This window comes from Citrus clementina, unplaced genomic scaffold, assembly GCF_000493195.1.
Source record: "Citrus clementina cultivar Clemenules unplaced genomic scaffold, Citrus_clementina_v1.0 scaffold_3, whole genome shotgun sequence".
Lineage (NCBI taxonomy): Eukaryota > Viridiplantae > Streptophyta > Magnoliopsida > Sapindales > Rutaceae > Citrus > Citrus x clementina.
In genome coordinates this window covers 35,744,154-35,762,382 of record NW_006262339.1, presented here as the reverse complement: position 1 = coordinate 35,762,382, position 18,229 = coordinate 35,744,154, and the positions used below count along the sequence as shown (strand labels likewise).

The following is an 18,229-nucleotide window of genomic DNA, read 5'->3' as shown; positions in this document are numbered from 1 at the left end:
CTGATTTCTGCCTTGAAGAGTGCAGTGTTTCCTTTCCCCTGTTGCTCGTAGCTTCCCAGTACTATCTAAGTGCAGGTATCATAATGCAAGTCGATCTTTAATAACAGGTATCATAATGCAAGTCGATCTTTAATAACCAATGATATATATTTTGTGAAAGCACTAGTGAAATTTACAAATTTACATTCATTCATTTAAACTATTTGAAAAAAAAAATTCAGAAACCAAGGATAATCAGCATCCACTAATGGGACATCTGTACGATATTAAACAGTAAAATTAACTCAAAATCCGAGAAGCAACGGTGACTATTGACATAGCAGAGACGAGCACAAAATTTCCACCTATGCTGTTTCAAAGTTTAGGACACAAACACACAAGAAAGATGCTGAGACCATCCAGCATCTACCTTCAGTGAAAGGTTAAGAGTATATACATCAGCATCCACCATTAATAAGCTTGAAAACTTAACAGCAGAATAAGCTCAACCCTCTAATTTACGAGTACCATAGCTTTATTTACATACAATTCTAAATAAGAGTAGCCACGACAACAATAATCATGTCATACTCTATCCATTCTGACATATAGAAGAATGTGGCCAAGCTGGCTTGAAGTATGGAACTACTCTGCTGAAATCCCACAAAATGGAGGACCCACAACCGTCATACTGAACCACTTCCACCTCTCCATTCTTAAGATGACAAAGAAATATGTTATCCCCAGCTCTGATGTAGACAGATTCTGAATTCTGCGGAAGAAGTGACAATATTTGAGTTTCTTTGGATTTAGAACATGTACAGAATGCTGTCATAACTCTGGGATTTCTCTTCCACATTGTTTTGAAATTCCATTTATATCGCAGGATCCATTTGGTGTTGTTGGAGCATGTAGATAAGTGGCCATCTTGTTCTTTCTTCAGAACCCATATCTCCATTCCCGACTTACAACTTTGACCGTACTGCAAAAGCCCATCAGAAGATTCACCAAGAACACGCTCATCAAAATCACATGAATCTGGTAGTTCAATCAAAGAGACATGCCTATCTTCATGTTCCTGGTCATAAATGGCTATATTTCCTCTCATTGCAAACCAGTGAATGACACCCCTAATCACAGTGGCTACTTTCCAAGGACACAACGACAGAGTGGAATTGCAAGTGAGCGTTGAATAATACCATGTCCTAGTCTTTGAAAGGAAAGTCTCAATGGTGACAGAGTTGGCTTTATCATGTTTACATTCACTTTTTGCGCGAATGACTTTGTAGCACATAGAGTCATCAGGAGAGTCCTCAACAATGAATGCCATGCATAGCTCTTCAAAGTACACACGAGGATGAGGGAGTTTGTGCTGTTGTTTAGTAATTGGATCCCACACATAGTAAGACTTTGGATGGCGGCCACAAAGAAGAAGGCCATTGGAGGAGTCAATAAAGTAACCAAGCTGTTTAAGGATCCCAGAATACTTTAGATCATCACCTTCTTTAGAAGTTGACAATAATGGGAGTGCAGGCTCTGATGGGGTACGGCGTAGGCCACCCTGAGGTCTTCCAAGATATAAGGAATTACAGACGAAGAAGCCAAGGAGGTGAGAGCGTACTTTCCATCTTTTCAGGTAACCGCGCCTAAAAGCATAGCTGCAGATACAGCTAAGCCACCTCTTTGATACAACAATCAATTTGACAACATATTCTGGTGGCAATCGCTGAAGGATATCACATAGGATGTCGTCACAGCTCAATGCATCATGAGCGCTAGTGTAAGACGACCATTTTCTCTCTCTTTTACCAGACAAGATATCACCTGCCATAATATCTGTCAAAGGGCATTTACGAATACGTTAATAAAATGGAAAGGTAATTTACAATAAATAAATAATGATCATAACAACCAGTTCAGGCACTTCAATAAGCAACCAAAACAGAAGTCTGCTCATTAGGATCAATAAATTAGTTAAAAGTAGTCTCATATCTCACCAAAAACTTTGAGATACATAGCATGAATCACGTTGTGTTGGCAATTCCTAGGTCATCATGCCACAACGTGCACAATGATTAAAAGAGGGCTTTATATCACTTAGAGCATGCATATCAACATTAATTATAGCAAAAGGGCCTCAATCCAAGTGGTCCTCTTTATAACCATCGACTTCATGTTTCAAAACAGAGTAGCATCCAACAAGTTCATTGCTACTAAATGTTACAGTATGACAATGGAAACTCCAACACTGGTTAGAATGCTTATCAAGGCAGGGGGTCCCCACACTGATGGGAACATAGGTAAGTATAAATTAAACAAGCTAATACCTAGTCACCTAGGGGAAGACACTAAGTCAAATAATATAAAAACTCGCCATAAATAAAAGAACTCCAAATAAGTTTTCCACTTGAGTACCTAACCACTATGCATAAATGTGTAATCTATATGATATGTCATAGGACTCGCCACAAAGACTCAACAACTTCGAACAATCTATCTTGTTACAGATTTCAAGTACATAATTCAAAGGAGTAAATCTACAAGTTGCGGCAGTAAATTTTACAATTACTTATACATTTTCATATTATCCTATGAACATAGAAAATAACAGCAAATGGGATAATTGCACAATCAATAAACTTCACCATTTGCTCACAACCGATAAATTCAAAGTTCAATAAAACTAAAACGACCCACATCATATTTTGACACAAATATTGCTAATTTTACACTGGCCAAACATAAAGCATAAATATAAACACTTCTTTTAACACATTGTTTGATCAGCATTCTCCAAGTACTAATTAATTATTTGGTTTTGGAAGTTAAGTTCGAAAAACTTAAACCAAACAATGCCTTGGTGATTTAAAATCTACAAGTCACAATCTCAATCATCATTTGATTTTCCTTAAATTAAAAAAAAGAAAAAAATTTGTGACACTTGAGGCAATACCCAGAAACATGAATAACGAATTTGCCAACTTTACATTCTCAAGTAACATTTTTCATGCTTAACATATTTTGAATCAACTCACGACAAAAAAAAATTTAAAAAATTGAAAAAAATAAAAGAAGCTCAGCTTCAAATTCTTTTTAAGGGAAAAAATGAACATCATGATAGAGAGAGAGAGAGAGAGAACCTGCGAGTGCAAATGCTTCGATTTTGATGACGAAAACATGAGGCGTTGAACTTGGCAACAGTTCTACTTATGCAGAGGACTTGTCGCTTAAAGAGCATGTTCAGAAACGATGTCGTTTTCTGGATTGATATAACTTGTCCTTTTGGGGAGAATTTCAATAATAACAATAATAATAATAAGACCCTTCTGTTTTACTCAAATTTACATAAGCACCTCTGAAGTTTCAAGCATAAACAAAGAAACTGTTTTTTTTTTTTTGGTGTCTTTGAAAATTATCCAAAGGGAAATTACCAGCCATCCATTCAAAAATTATTATATTATAAAAAATATTACAAAATTTTTTTTTCAATTTTTATCCATTATTTATAATTTGTCAATTGTCCACTAAAAAGATAAAATTACCCTACAAAATAAATACTACTATTATTCTTGTTTTCTTTTATTTCATCTTTTCATAAGAATATTTATGTCTTTTTAGTTGATGGTTGATACAAATTACATATATTAGGTATAAAATTGAACAAAACTTAAAATTTTATAGTATTTTTATAACAGGATAAACTTTGGTAGACGATTAATAATTTTCCTTATCCATATTTACTAATAAATCTTTTAAAAATTATTTGAATATTTAAAAAATTATTTTAAGACTATAAATTTATTAGACAAATTTTATTATTAATCTTTGGGTTAGTTAAATTGTTCAATGTTCATTACTCAAAATATATATATATATATATATATATGTATGTATGTATGTATGAATATCTATTCCTCAAACCAAAGGAATCTATGTGTCATTTGAATAAACCTCTGGGTATAGGTGTCATTTAATCATTTTCCCATAATAATAATTCTTAATTAATTATATTGCTTGACTATAACTCTTACATATGTTATAAGCTTTACAATTAAATTTGTTGATGCGAGATTTGGTGTCTGCTCGTTCATGACCAAAACCTCTCCTCAACACTCAAGTTTGCAGTTGACTCTATGTAACTTCACGCTGTCCCTTCTAGTCAAGCAGAACTATAACGCTTGCTGCTTCTCCCCAGCAGACTCCTGCGCACACAAAAACTGATCAGAGCACGCCGGGGTTTTCCCGACGTAAACCCTCCGACGCTCAAGTCAAAAATCGGGGCTTATTTTTGAAAAAACTCTGCCAATAATTTCTTGGCTTTGTAGTGATTTCTAGAGCAATGAAATCCCTAAGAATTTTCTTGAGGTTCCCACTAGAATACCCTCTGGGATCTCTTTAAGTCTATTTTTTAGTGTTTTTGTCCAATCCTTTTACCTTCTTTGATCGCCCCCTTTATAGCCTTCCAAAGAATTCGGCTTCTCTCGTTCACGTTTTTCATCTTAGCATGATTCCCGGTCACGTATGCTTGAACGTTGTGGTTGCGGTTGAGTGGGCCTTGTGCCTGGGTTTTCGGAGAGTGGCGATCGTGGCTAAGTGGGCCTCGTGCTTGGATTTTTGGAGAGTGGCGGTCGTTCTGATAACTACCTAAGGTTGGGTCTGCCAAGGTCGGGTCCAGCAGGAAGTATCTTTGGTACTGAGTAAAGGATTCCTGCTCATGCCATGATTTCCAACAAAGGATCTCCTCGGCAACGGGCAAAAGGCTTATGCGCCTGGGCGACATAAGCTCCCCATATGTGAGCAGGACAGGTCCTCGTTTAATACTGCTGGTCTCGTCGTTATATATCCCCCAAACAAAATTGTTTAATAAAATAAAATAAAATTTGTTTGATATTTTGTAATGTATGATTTTGAATTACTTAAGTTAATATAAGATTATTTGAAGTTAATATTTTTAAAAGAATAGTTAAAAAAGAAATAAATATATGTAAACAATAGAACAAAAAGGTTATATATGTTAAATAACTACATTGATTAGGGCTATATTTGAATGTTGTTGTTGTTATTGTCCAAAATTTGTATGTCTAAATTTGATTTGGTATGTAAACTATTTGTCTGAATCAATTTTGTATGTGTATATTAAAAAAATATTTTTTTTATTTGTTTGTCATGGTAGTAGTGCAGTAACCCATCAGAGTAGCGCATATGCGTTAGTGTGTAGATTTCATCCCAGTTTCCACAAATTAAAAACTCTTTCCTTCAATTATTTAGTTTTTGAATATTGATTCCTAAGTTAAAAGTCTAGCTAATTTTAATTTTCAATTATTCCCATTGATCTTTTATCTAGTTTCAAAATCTTAATTTTAACATTTCTTTATGTTTGCTTTTTGTGTTGCATTATAAGAAAATTTTACTATTATTAAAATATTTTAAGAACAAATTAAGTGATAACTTACTGTATACATTGAAAAAGATATTTTGATTGTATTGATGATGAAACTATCTTATAGTCAATATTATGTGAAGCTTGGTTTAAGAAAATCCCTGCCAATGGGATTATATTTTACTTTAAGCAAAGTTCACTTATAATAATATGCCCAATCGATCAAGTGGGAAGTCACCTTTTGAGATTGTCTACATTAGACCTCTTTTATATGCCTTAAACTTGGTTCCTTTGTCTAAACTACCTAGAATGAATATCATTGCTGATCGTATGGTAGACAAAATAATCAATGTTCATGAGGAAATTAAGAAGAAGTTAGAAACTCTACTACTAAGTACAAGGCAGAGGCAAATAAGCATAGGCGCTTCAAATACTTTGTTGTAGAAGATCAAGTGATGGTTCATCTATACAAGGACAAATTTCCTATTGAAGAATACAACAAGCTCAAGAAAAAGAAGATTGGACCATTTTGTATCCTTCAAAAAAATCGATGACAATGCTTATGTCGTGGATCTACTAGCAACCTATAATATTTCCAAAACCTTCAATATTCAAGACTTGTTCGAGTATCATGGACCTTCACCGTTGATATATGATTGAATCAACTCGAGGATGAGTTCTTCTAAAGGGAGGAGACTGATGTAGGACAAACCTAGTCATAGTAAGAGTATAAGTTTAAAATTCACTTTTCTAGTTTGATTAAGATTTATTTTATATTTTCTTATTTAAGTCATATTCTTTTTCTTAAAAGGAATCATAATTTTATTAGGAATAAGATAATCTTAATTGGTATAAATAGGCTTGTATGCTTGTTTCTTGACACAAGTTTCGTTCAATAATATTCAGTATTTTTCCAATTGAGATATTTTCTCCTTTGTGAGAGCCCTCCTTCTTGAGTTTTTAAGAACGTATGCTAGAATGAAATATGGTACCGCTTTCATCCCACGTCACTTCTACTTTACAAAATATGAATATTCATTGTAAAAAGTTTTAGAGATAGGCTCAAATAAGGTGTGGAAAGTAAAAAAATTTCTTTGATAATAATTATTTGCTTATAATAGTAATTTACATTGTAAAAATTTTAGTGATATGAATTTTTATTAAATTATGGGTTTTGTAAATATTTTGGTGAACTCAAATAGATTAATAATGGGATTGTTATAGCTCTTTGATTTAAGTGTTTAATCTCTATCATTCATTTAGCATAACGGATAAAAATTAATTAATTAAAGAATAACAGATAACCTTTAGGTTGCAAGTAAATATATATATATATATATATATATATTATTTTAGTTAATTGATAAAAGAAAATTTCTGTTATGTTGGGATAAAAATCGTATAATGAATAATGGGATCGTTGGACTAAGTATTAGAATCTTTACCCTTAACTTAATTCTAATGGATAAGTAATCATGTAACTAGTAATTTTCAAATTGTGGTATTTCTTCATACTTTAAATTATTTTTTATCTAATCAATTTATAATATTTTTTAAGTCACTAAAAAAATGGAAAAAATAAAAATAATTTTTTAAAATTATTGTTTACTATCTATAACTTTACAATTTCACATTTTTTTAATTCTACATTTATTATTAAAGACACGCATGCGCGCACACACACATTAAAATAAATGTAATTAACATGTAATATTATTTCAATAATACTTTGTATAAAGTTATTTCATAAGGCCTTATAATAATTTGTATTGTATGAATTTAATTATAAAACCATTAATAGTTAAACAATCATGATCGTAAAAGGCATAGTAATAAATTATTTAATCTATGTTTCATTAATGATACTATATGCGTTTCAACAAATAAGAAATATTTTATTCAACAACTATAATTGAAATATATATATGTATATAACTACTTGATGGCTTGGATACATACTTTTAGAGTTAGGTTATTTTAATTTAAATTTTTACATAAAACGTAAATTATTAATTTCATACAATTCAATGATGGATGATATAATATCATAAAAAGTTGTTTTAACTTTCATTATCAATCGTTAGATTGTGAGAGATTGATGGCTCAAATTTTTGTATGAAAATTTTAAGCTAAAGTTTCCCAAATCATGTTTTTATAATGAAAATATAAAAATATAAAAATAATTTTTTTCTTATTCTTTCCACGTAAATATTATTGGAGGTAATATTTTATTTATTGCCACATTAATTATCATAATAATAGTAATGACTCTTAGTAAAATAAAATTTTACAATTACAAGCAAAAGATATCAATAAAATAATATGTCATGCTTCATAAACTAAAACAAATTGCAAGTATATGTTAGATTTAACTTTTATGAAATTAACAAAGTGATATTTGAAAATAAAATAAAAATATATATGATTGTGAAACTTAAATTTTATAAGGCTTGGATAATTTTCTACCATATAAAATATTAGTTGTAATATAAACCATAATTTCATGGAATAGGTATGCTAAATGGTTATTAAAAATAATATATACCTTATGATCAACTATAGAATGGTGCTTAAAAGTATACTAACTAACGAGTATTTTAATATGCGACATTAAATTTACAATGATCAAGTACTTTTTAGATTACAAACAATCTCATCCATGAGTTTGTAGATGTGATTTATGACATTCACTTAAATATATGTACTTAGTTATGTTATTTATTGGTACTACACGATATATAAATTTTATAACTACAATTTATTTATTTGATTTGGTCAGATAATCTAATAGATATCATATCTTATAATTAATAGTAATAGCTTTTGAAATATTTATGTTAAAAAAATTATAACATTACATATTTAAAGGAGGAATGAAAAGTGAATTTTAAATAAAATATGCTATTCAAGTGAAATTATTTTAAACTCTAACGGTGGTAACAATTATTTTACAAAAATTCTCCATCTCTTTAATCCTTAACAAACCGGTTACAATTATTTTTAAATTACTTAAATTTTTTAAATACAAATATCGTATACCATTGATTAAATCTAATGGTACACATTTGAAACATTATTGATACTGTAAATAAATTTCAGCATTATATAGGGACCCTAATTTATTTCATTTGTAGCCATCTAGTTTACAAACATAGCCTTCAAGGCTTGGCTAAATGAGTGGTTTTTAAATAGATTACTTTAGTTGACCATAAGAATAATTTGAATTATGAAAAAGGTAAAATGCTAAAATATTTACTTTCGGTTTTGTCCATTCTCTTACTTTTTAAGAAAAAAAATTAGAAACATAAGCTTATGGATTTATATTTCGGCACCTTAAGTTAGATGGTAATATCGATCAATTAATTTGGTCAACTTCTATGATTAAGCGACAATAATACATTGACTTAGATTTGAAAATTCTATTATTAGTTAGATAAGTAATTTTCGCGAGACAATTATTTTGTAATTATTCTATGATGTGGCATAAGAAAACTAATAAAGTATTATTAATCGTTTTGTATTATCTCGTCAATGAAGGGATATTTGGATTTGAATCCCAAAACTGTCGACGCAAATTCTGGGATACGGCACAATTGATGATGAGAAATTGATAATTTTGGCTCCAAAATCTCTGAATGGTGGACATATGCCTTATGAAACATAATAATTTTGGCTCGAAAATCACCAAATGGCGGACATATGACTTGTGAATTTCCTGAAGAATGGACATTTATAGATATTATTTTCAGTCGGTAATTATTATCATCACTGTGAATTTCCTGGATTGGTTCGCCTTCACCACTTTCAGTTCACTGTTCATCCCATTATTCACAGTTTACTAACTTGCGCTTTATCAGTTCAGGAAGTGGAGGGGCACCCATTTGACAAACCAAAAGGTATATATTTTGATAAGTATTGCATGATAACTTTTTGTTAGCTTGTTCTGTACATGTAACTGAGTGAAAGTCATCATTACATGCTTTTGCTAATTGTGCCAATGTTGTTTTTCGAATTTTATATAGCCATTGGGAATAGTCAATAGTGTAGTACTAGCATACAATACTGAGTACATTTGTTGTTGATTTTTATATTTATATTTTTGTTTTCTTCCCCCCCAAAGAACTATTCCATTCATTCATCAGTGCTTCTCCCTTTTTGTTTATGGAGTCTCCACCATCCGAAAAGAAAGCATTTTTCTCCTTGAATTAAATTGGACCTTATTCTTCTAAGAGGTCCCCGCCAACCACCCACAAGTTGCCACACTTGCACGTGCCAGTGCATTAGCATCATGCTGCTAACACGTGCAATTTTGTTATTCTTCAGTCTGAATGATTGTGATTCAATGGAGTTGAAGAATTAATTAATGTCTAGAATGTTAATATATAGTTGCATTTGATGTTGTACACAGTCGACATGTATGATCAAAGTAACTACTATTATTAAGACTTGTCTTAAATATTATTATTAGATTCTCATTTATCAACTTAAGTTTTTAGTTAGGTAACTTTTATAACATGGTCTCAGAACCAATGTCTCAAACTCAAATCTATTTATATGTACAAACTCTTTTGATTATTTCTTCAGTTTCTTGACTCATTTTCGAACTTCTAACTTTGGCCCATCACATCTTAGTTTTAAGCAACAATGGCATTGATTAATTTTATCATCCAATCTTATGGCAAATGGCTGAATCTAGATGAAAATTTATCAATTAGCTGAATAGAACTGTAACTAAAACTTTTTATAGAATATTTGAGATGATATTCATCTTTAAGAAGTAATGGAAGAATCCATGTCTCTCTCAGAATACCTTTTACCATATAAAGGGAATTGCAACTTGAAGGGTGGAGGTTCGTTGATCGCTCACTATCTATAGAATTATCAAAATTCTCATAGGAAAAAATGATGAAACAGGAAAAATAATAAAAATAAAAATGGCTTCTGCTTTCACCCGTCCCTAGCTTATGTCGAGACAAGATGCTCTCTATCAATCAATTGGGCCATTTCATCTTTTGACTTTTTTCCAGTGGGATTACGAATCATGACTTAATTATTAAAATGAGAATCAGGAGCCCCAACTTGAATGCAAAAAGAGAAGCCTGCGTGTGGAGTCTCTTTGCTTTGTATCAATCTCATGAAATAAAGAGCAAATAAAGATAAAGAGGAAAAAACAAAGCTCTCAAAAGCTAGAGAATTATTTCATTTGTGGATATCTTTTATAAATATATAGATATATGCTGTGCGTTATACCAAAGCAGTTGCACTGATTACATTTTTCAAGTGCTTACATGAAAAGAAAAAGGGAAAAGGAAAAAGGATTAGAGATAAGAATTCGGATCTAGTACTGAGCTACCTAAGCTGAGATGTCATAACTTTTTGATAGTCTTCGGACACACCTGCAATTATAGTAGTATATAATTAAGATTTAATTACATATTATTTATTACCTAATAACTTCTAACCATAATATAAACAGTTCATCACAATATTCAACTCAGCATTGAATCAAAATCCGGTTGGTAAATATATACAAAGCTAATTAGTAGTAAATAGCTAAAAGCAACAACAATCTTTCTTCGTGACAAGTCTCTTAATATAATACAGTCGTTGTATACTGTAGATCATGTACCGCTTTCCCTAAAACCCAATCATGCTTGCTCCTCATGCTTTTTCATAATTCTGAGGGATTCTTAATCTTGGTGGCATTGGATGATTCTTTATTGGACTTATTTGGAAACTTGCAAGATTCGAATCTACAAGGGTCAGCCTCAGCCAGCAGCTGAACAACCTCATTCATGGTTGGGCGTGTGGCAGGTGACTTGCTTGTACAGCGGATTGCAATCCGTAGAACCTCAATCATCTCATCCCGGAATGATCCTGATAATTTTTTGTCCAAGACCTCCATAATTCCTTCCTTGGTGTCCACTTTTGTTGAAACCCAGTAGATGATATTCTTATTGTCTCCAAAATCATCCTCTACTGGTTTCCTCCCAGTTATTAGCTCCATTAACACTACTCCAAAACTGTAGACATCACACTTGGTTGTTGCTTTTGACGAATAAGCGTATTCTGTTACAAGAATTCGGATGATAAATTAACCCAAACATAGGATATAAAATACTACGGGACTTTTTTTTTTTTTCCTTTTACTGAGTACTGAAACTGATTCAGGTTCAATCATTCAGCTGTTTTAAATGTGTTTGTTTTTTGACTTAATATTGAAAAATTTTCAATTATAGCAACTTTAATGTTAAGGAAATAATAGAGAGAGTTGGATGAGAAAATATTTACCAGGAGCCAAGTAACCATAGGTGCCTGCAATAACTGTAGTAGTGGAATCTTTGCCTCCTCTAGCTTGCAAAACTTTGGCAATGCCAAAGTCTGCAACCTTGGGCTGGTAATTGACATCAAGGAGGATGTTGGTTGACTTGATATCTCTGTGAATGATAGGTGACAAAAGACCATGATGGAGGTAAGCCAAACCCTGAGCAACTCCAAATGCAATCTTGTGGCGAGTTGGCCAATCCAGATGAACCAATCCTTTATGGAGGGCATCCCAGAGATTTCCATTTGGCATGTACTCATAAACCAAGAGATTGCAATACAAACTGGAGAAGTAGCAGTATAATTTGACTATGTTTTTGTGCCTGATATTTCCCAGAGTCTCAACTTCAGTTTTCAGCCCCTTGTCCAATTGCAACTGATCCGTATCTGATGCAGAGACTTTTGTTCTTTGGCTCCACAACTTCTTCACTGCAACCACCTCTCCACTGTTCAAGTCGATTTTATACACTGTCCCAGACCCACCTTGTCCCACTTTGTTCTTTTCAGTCATGGCCTCAAGGATCTCTCTTTGATCAAAGCTGATCCTATGGAAGCTCTTAACATCATAAGGAAAGAATGATGAAGACAAGGTCTCATCGGGTTCCGTGATCGCTCTCTGTTTACTGAATCGGCGTTTTAAGAAGAGGAGAAGGCCTATGAAAATGATAACTGCTGAAGTTACTACTGCCCATATAGAACTTAGCCTTCTTCGGGTTTTTGTATGAGGGCACAAAGGGAAGTTTTTATCTGACGAATTAACAGACACTGAAACACATAGACCTGGGTTGCCTGAGAAGCTTTCTACTAACCCCTCTTTAATCAATGACAGAGGAATTGGACCAGAAAGCCGATTGTTTGAAAAGTTGATGGAGTTGGGTAACAATTCACAGAGGCTCTCTGGGATATATCCAGTCAGGAGGTTGTTGGAGAGATCAAGGACATTAAGAGATTTTAACGAAGACAATGAGTTTGGAATGGAAGAATTGAGCTTGTTGCTTTGCAACATGAGTAGATTTAGCTTCTTCAGGTTTCCAATTCCGGAAGGTATTGGACCGGACAAGAGATTATCACTAAGATCAATTTTCACCAGACTGATAGCTCGATAAATTTCAGACGGTATAAACCCTGAAATCTGGTTTCTCTGCATGAACAATTCTGACAAGTTTCTAGCATTTCCAACTGTATTAGCAATTGGACCACTGAAACTGTTGTAACTCAAGTCAATAATTGACACATGGGGAAGACTCAGAATACCTTCTGGTATTGACCCCTCCAAATGGTTATTACTTACTCGAAACCGCAAAAGATTTTTGCATCTAGCTAAACTATCAGGCAACACTCCTGAAAACATATTTTGCAGAACAAGAAAGTATTGTAGTTTACCTCTACTGCAGACCTTTGCTGGAAGTGGACCTGATAGTTTGTTCTCTGATAGGTCAAGAACAACCAATGGTGACCACTGTCCCAAATCCTGAGGAACTTCCCCTGTTAGAGAATTGTCATAAAGTGATAACATGGTCAAGGTTGTTGAATTTGCAATGACACTTGAGATTTCTCCTGAAAGGCTGTTGTTGTAAAGCTGCAAGACTCGAAGCTTGGGAAGCCTGAGAATGGATTCCGGAATTTTTCCACTCAAGTGATTAACCGACATGTCTAAATCTGTGAGCTCTGTTAAGTTTCCAAGCTCCTCAGGTATAGTGCCAGCAAGCTGTTGATTGTAGTACAATTCAAGCTGTCGCAAGTTCTTCAGCAATCCAATCTCCGGAGGAATATGACCCGTGATGAAATTCCCAGTCAATTCAAGATCTGTGAGTGAAGTCACGTTTCCTATTGACGCTGGAATCTGACCGTGCAACGCGCATGTTGCTAAGACCATAATCCGAAGCTTTGTCAGCCTAAAAATACTACTCTCTGGCAGTTTCCATAACTTGAAACCTGGATTTTCATTGAAACTGAGCACCTCAAGATTAGTAAGATTGAACACCGACAAGGGGAACTGGCCTGTGAAGAGGTTGTTTGACAGGTCAAGTCTCCGCAGATTTTGCATAGGAGAAAAATCCGGAAGTGTTCCCGTGAGGTACATAAAACTCATGTTGAGCTCTTCCAGGAGAGAGCAATTGACTATACTGTCAAGTAAGTTGCTGCCGTCGACATGGTTCCGGGCAAGACGAAGGACTTGTAACTCAGGCAGGTAAGCGCATACACCAGATGGAAATTGGCCAGCCAGTAACCAACCTGAGATGTCAATCATGCTGACATGCCCTTGATCATTGCAGCTAATTCCTGAAAAATTGCAGTAAGGTTTGCCTCCATCAATATCCCAATCAGACAACTTATCTCCTGATAGAGAGGTCTTCATAAGCTTGAAAAACTGAGACTCATGGTTAACACTGATGGCTTGAGAAGGATTGGACAGACCAGTAAGTAACACAAGAAGGAAGAAAATGGATTTTAGAGCCATTTTAGAGAAAAAAATAAAAATAAAAATAAAAATAAACAGAGAGGAAGGCTAAGAGACAGTGTGGTATCTAGCTCTCAGCTAAAGGTGGTTGTTGCAAGGAAGAGGGTGAAGAAGAGTAGAAGTATATAAATGGGTTGATATAGGGAATCATTTGGGGTGCAGCAGGAATAAGACCTTGATGATGAAAAAGCAAGGTTATATGGGTATAAACATCTTATCTTTTTCATACATAAAGAGAGTTATAGAGGTGTACACATTCTATCTTTTTCATATATAAAGAGGCTTTATGTTTATACCCACCAACTCATGCACCTGTACAGCATATTACTACCAACTACACTACGTTCAACTCTTTCTCAGAAAATATTAGTGAGAACAGTGTAAAATATTTTGTGTATCTTTTTATTATTAAACTTAATTTTCATCATTCCCAAGGCTTGGCCGAGTAGTTTTAAATATTTTTATTTAATTAGTCACTTAAGTTCGAATCCTAAAAAAAAATAACGGATTAAAAAATTAATTTCGACTTTACTCATCCCTTTACTTCCTTATAAAATAATATAAATAATTTTATTATTTATAATTATTGAATTTATGTATCCACATAAATTTATGTATCCACTTGAAATTGAATCATTGATTCCTTGCTTGTCAACACAATGGATTACACATATGGAGATAATATTAAATTTTTTTTTTTATTGCCGAGAGATTTGAATTAGAGATGGCAAAACCCCGGGCCGGGTCCGGGTATTGCCATGACCGGACCCTGCCCGGATGTAATCGGTCCGGGTTCGGGTTCGGGTCCGGGCCGGGTTTTAATCCGAGTACCCGAATTTTATATTTTTTAATATTTTATGTGTATATATTTTTTATTTTTTGGTAATTTTATAAGTTTTAAATTTATTTCAATAAAATTTGACATGAAAATATAAACTTTAAGTGTTTAAAATTATATATATATATATAATAAATGAGTCAAATAAATATAAAATATTTAAAATAATATATATTTTATAATTTTTTTAATAAAATCCGGGTTCCGGGTTTATCAAGTGATGCCCAAGACCGACCCGGTTTCATACCCGGGCCGGGTAATACCCGGCCCGCAACGCCCGGGTACGGTCCGGGTCCGGACCGGGCGGGTATTTTTACCATTTCTAATTTGAATGTTATGACCCATGCGATCTCCAGTTTTCTTGTACGTTCCAAATGTATTAAACCATATAGTATATACAAGTGGACTTCAACTTCTATCGTTGTAGGTTCTTATGGGACCTGATCTGGGTAATAAAATAAAGCAAGTAGACTAGGACCAAATTGGCCAAGCAATTAAAGCATCTTTTGTTTTTCTTCTTAAAACGACACGATCAAGCATCAAGCATATGAATTCGATCACAGGAAGGACAAATCCCATTGGCTACAAAATGGTAAATTCTCTTTTGGTTTGTTTGAGTACTTCTAGTGTGAACTTATTTTCTTTATTAAAAAATGATTTTTCAGTATTGTAAAAATATTTTACGGTGTTATAAAATATTAAATTCACATTTAACAAGTACCTGGAAATAATTATAGTTTGTTTAACCTTTGTGTATAATTTATGAATCCTCAACTTTCTGTATCATGCTTTTATGCCATTTTGATCGCAACCAGTCCATCCTAATTGCCTTAATTAACAACTAAGAGTAAATAATTAGTAATTACGTACAGAAGCATGCTGTGTTGAGTTGACCATATATATTGGGCAAATTATTATAATTTAAAACTTTAGTGTTCCAAAATCAACACCTGTAACACGTGTAAGGAATTTTTTAATTTTTATTAAATTCCTTTACCGGGTGGGGAAGAATATATAATTTCATGTCCGTTATATTATATTATTATCTAAATAAAATCTTGTTGGGGAATTTGCACTACAGGGCTGGGACCATATTCGAAATTGATTGTTTATGTGATATTGAAGAATTAAAGTAATAAAGGTACCGGAAAAGTACAGTTATGCCCTTTCTTTTTCTTTCCATTAATATGTTGTTGTTGTCCACGGAATGAAAAATCTTTGCTGGGATTTGTGATCCGTCTCTGCTAGGCTTGCTAAAGTCTTAAAGAAGTTCAATTATTTCTCTCCCGTTAGCCCCATCGAATTCTTTTTCTTCTTTATTTATTTATCAAGACAATTTGTTTCGTAGGTTGATCATAATTTTGCCTTGTCATCTTAGGCTCCAAAATTATTGAAATTATTCCTGTAATGTATCTCAAATGATAGCTGGAGAGGCCATAATTACTGCAAGTAACTCTATTAATGACTTTATTTTATAGATGTCAATTAATTGAGTTAGTAAAATTCTTTGTATTAAAAAAAAAGATTTTTGCAGTTTCAATCATATTGACGCGATTGGACAGGACACTGAGTTGCCATTAAGTTACTTAAGAAAAAAAAAATCATATTTTTACTATTTAATAAGTGAGTTACTTGGCTAATTTATAAGTCTCAGTACTGCAATACGAAACAAAAATCTTGAACTTCCTTTTTCTTTTTCTTCGTTTTCTAAATATGCATTTTGATGCTGTGGTATCCCTAGGATTTTGGTTTTCTTATTTATTTAACTTTTCAAATGAAAACCAGCCGAATCATATGGTGAATATATTCAAGATTTTCTTTAAATTATATTTATAAGCTATGTGGCACCTCTCAAAAAGACGAGTGGCTTTTACCACAGGATCACTAAAAATTTTAAAATACATCTGAGGTACCATGTCAGTCATACAACAAGTAAATAATGTCATGACATGTGTGTATTTATTTTAAAAAACCATAATAAAAATAGTGGTTGTATTAAATTCAACTACACATGTCATTCATGCATCAATTGGTTGTAATATATATAAAGCATTCTAAAATTTTTTTAGAATCACAATTTCATTCTTCTCTTCCACTAAATTTGATGGTCCCACATATCACCATTTGTCACAAAAATTGGGCCCAATAGTGAAGGCCCAAACCATTTTTTGAGCCCATGAATCATCAATGGGAATCTCTGTTGGATGGAACAAAGTGCTCATGATGAACTGCAAAGCAAAGCAAAGCTAAAGAAATAAAGATGCCCACCTATCTCAAAAGGTATTGTGGATGATGCAGCATCTCAATTTTTTTTTCCATTTTTTTCCTCCAATCCATTGGAAAATTAAACAAATAAAAGTTGAAATGAAGGGGCTAAAGATTGCCACATCCACACAAAATTATGATTATGCTGATTGCAATGCTACGGCTGGCCGCGTCCCTTGGCATTATTAATTATTATTAGCATGTTTATTCCCTATTACACCTTTTGTTTAAGTATATTATTCTTTTTAAAGTGACGGAATAAGAGTCAATTCTCCCCTCATTTCTTTTGCATTTCAATTTCATAAGATAGGATCGAGAATTGGGTTTTTTTTTTTGTTAATTCTTAATAGTTAAACTCATAATCATATTGTTGCATGATATTAAACAAGTCTATCTTTCATATCAGCCGCTATTAGAGTTATGAGATTGCAATTAGTAGATATAGATAACGGTTAATCAATTAGAATTTAGTATATTTTGATTTGTTTAAAGGGGTTTGATCCAGTTATTTTTAAGTAATTTTTTTTAACTAATCACTTGAATCCGTATCTTGGAGGAGGTAGGGACTTTAAAATTTAAATTTAAATTTTGACCATCCTTTATTAAAAATAAAAATAAGAATAAAATTTTGGTACGGTACAATAAGTAAAATAGTTACATTCAAAATCATTCTAAAGCAAGCCATTGATTTTGTTTAAAGCCTATGTATATGGAAGTCTAAGAATTAGTGGCTCTCTCACTAATTTATAATTGCCTCCGCAGTGATTGATCTACCATTAAAAAAAATAAAAAAATAGTAAATAAAAAAATCATCAAAATCAGCATATATTTGTATTAAGAAGTTCAATTTTAATTATCAGAAGTCAGAACACATCACTTCACTCAAGCTCAAGATGGTAATGTCTCCAATACAAGTTTTGTTTACAAGAATAGACTTTTCAACGTGGAGGAATCGGGCGCCGTGGCAGATGGCATAAATTAA

At 32.8% G+C, this 18,229-nt stretch overlaps 2 protein-coding genes across 2 annotated transcripts; both read right to left on the bottom strand.

Annotated features, from left to right (window-relative positions):
* Window positions 1–279: 279 nt before the first annotated feature.
* On the bottom strand, window positions 280–3,205 carry LOC18049288 (F-box protein At5g03970). The gene is made up of 2 exons (XM_024186938.1): window positions 3,120–3,205; window positions 280–1,815 (listed from the first exon to the last, which is right to left on the bottom strand). Exon 2 carries the CDS (start codon window positions 1,808–1,810, stop codon window positions 572–574), a length of 1,239 nt encoding a protein of 412 aa, XP_024042706.1. The 5' UTR covers window positions 1,811–1,815; window positions 3,120–3,205; the 3' UTR covers window positions 280–571.
* Window positions 3,206–10,877: 7,672 nt separating this feature from the next.
* On the bottom strand, window positions 10,878–14,222 carry LOC18049287 (receptor protein-tyrosine kinase CEPR1). Its single transcript, XM_006442688.2, has 2 exons — window positions 11,651–14,222; window positions 10,878–11,428 (listed from the first exon to the last, which is right to left on the bottom strand). The coding sequence occupies exons 1-2, from the start codon at window positions 14,142–14,144 to the stop codon at window positions 11,031–11,033; spliced, it is 2,892 nt and encodes a 963-aa protein (XP_006442751.1). The 5' UTR covers window positions 14,145–14,222; the 3' UTR covers window positions 10,878–11,030.
* Between the last annotated feature and the right edge of the window lie 4,007 nt (window positions 14,223–18,229).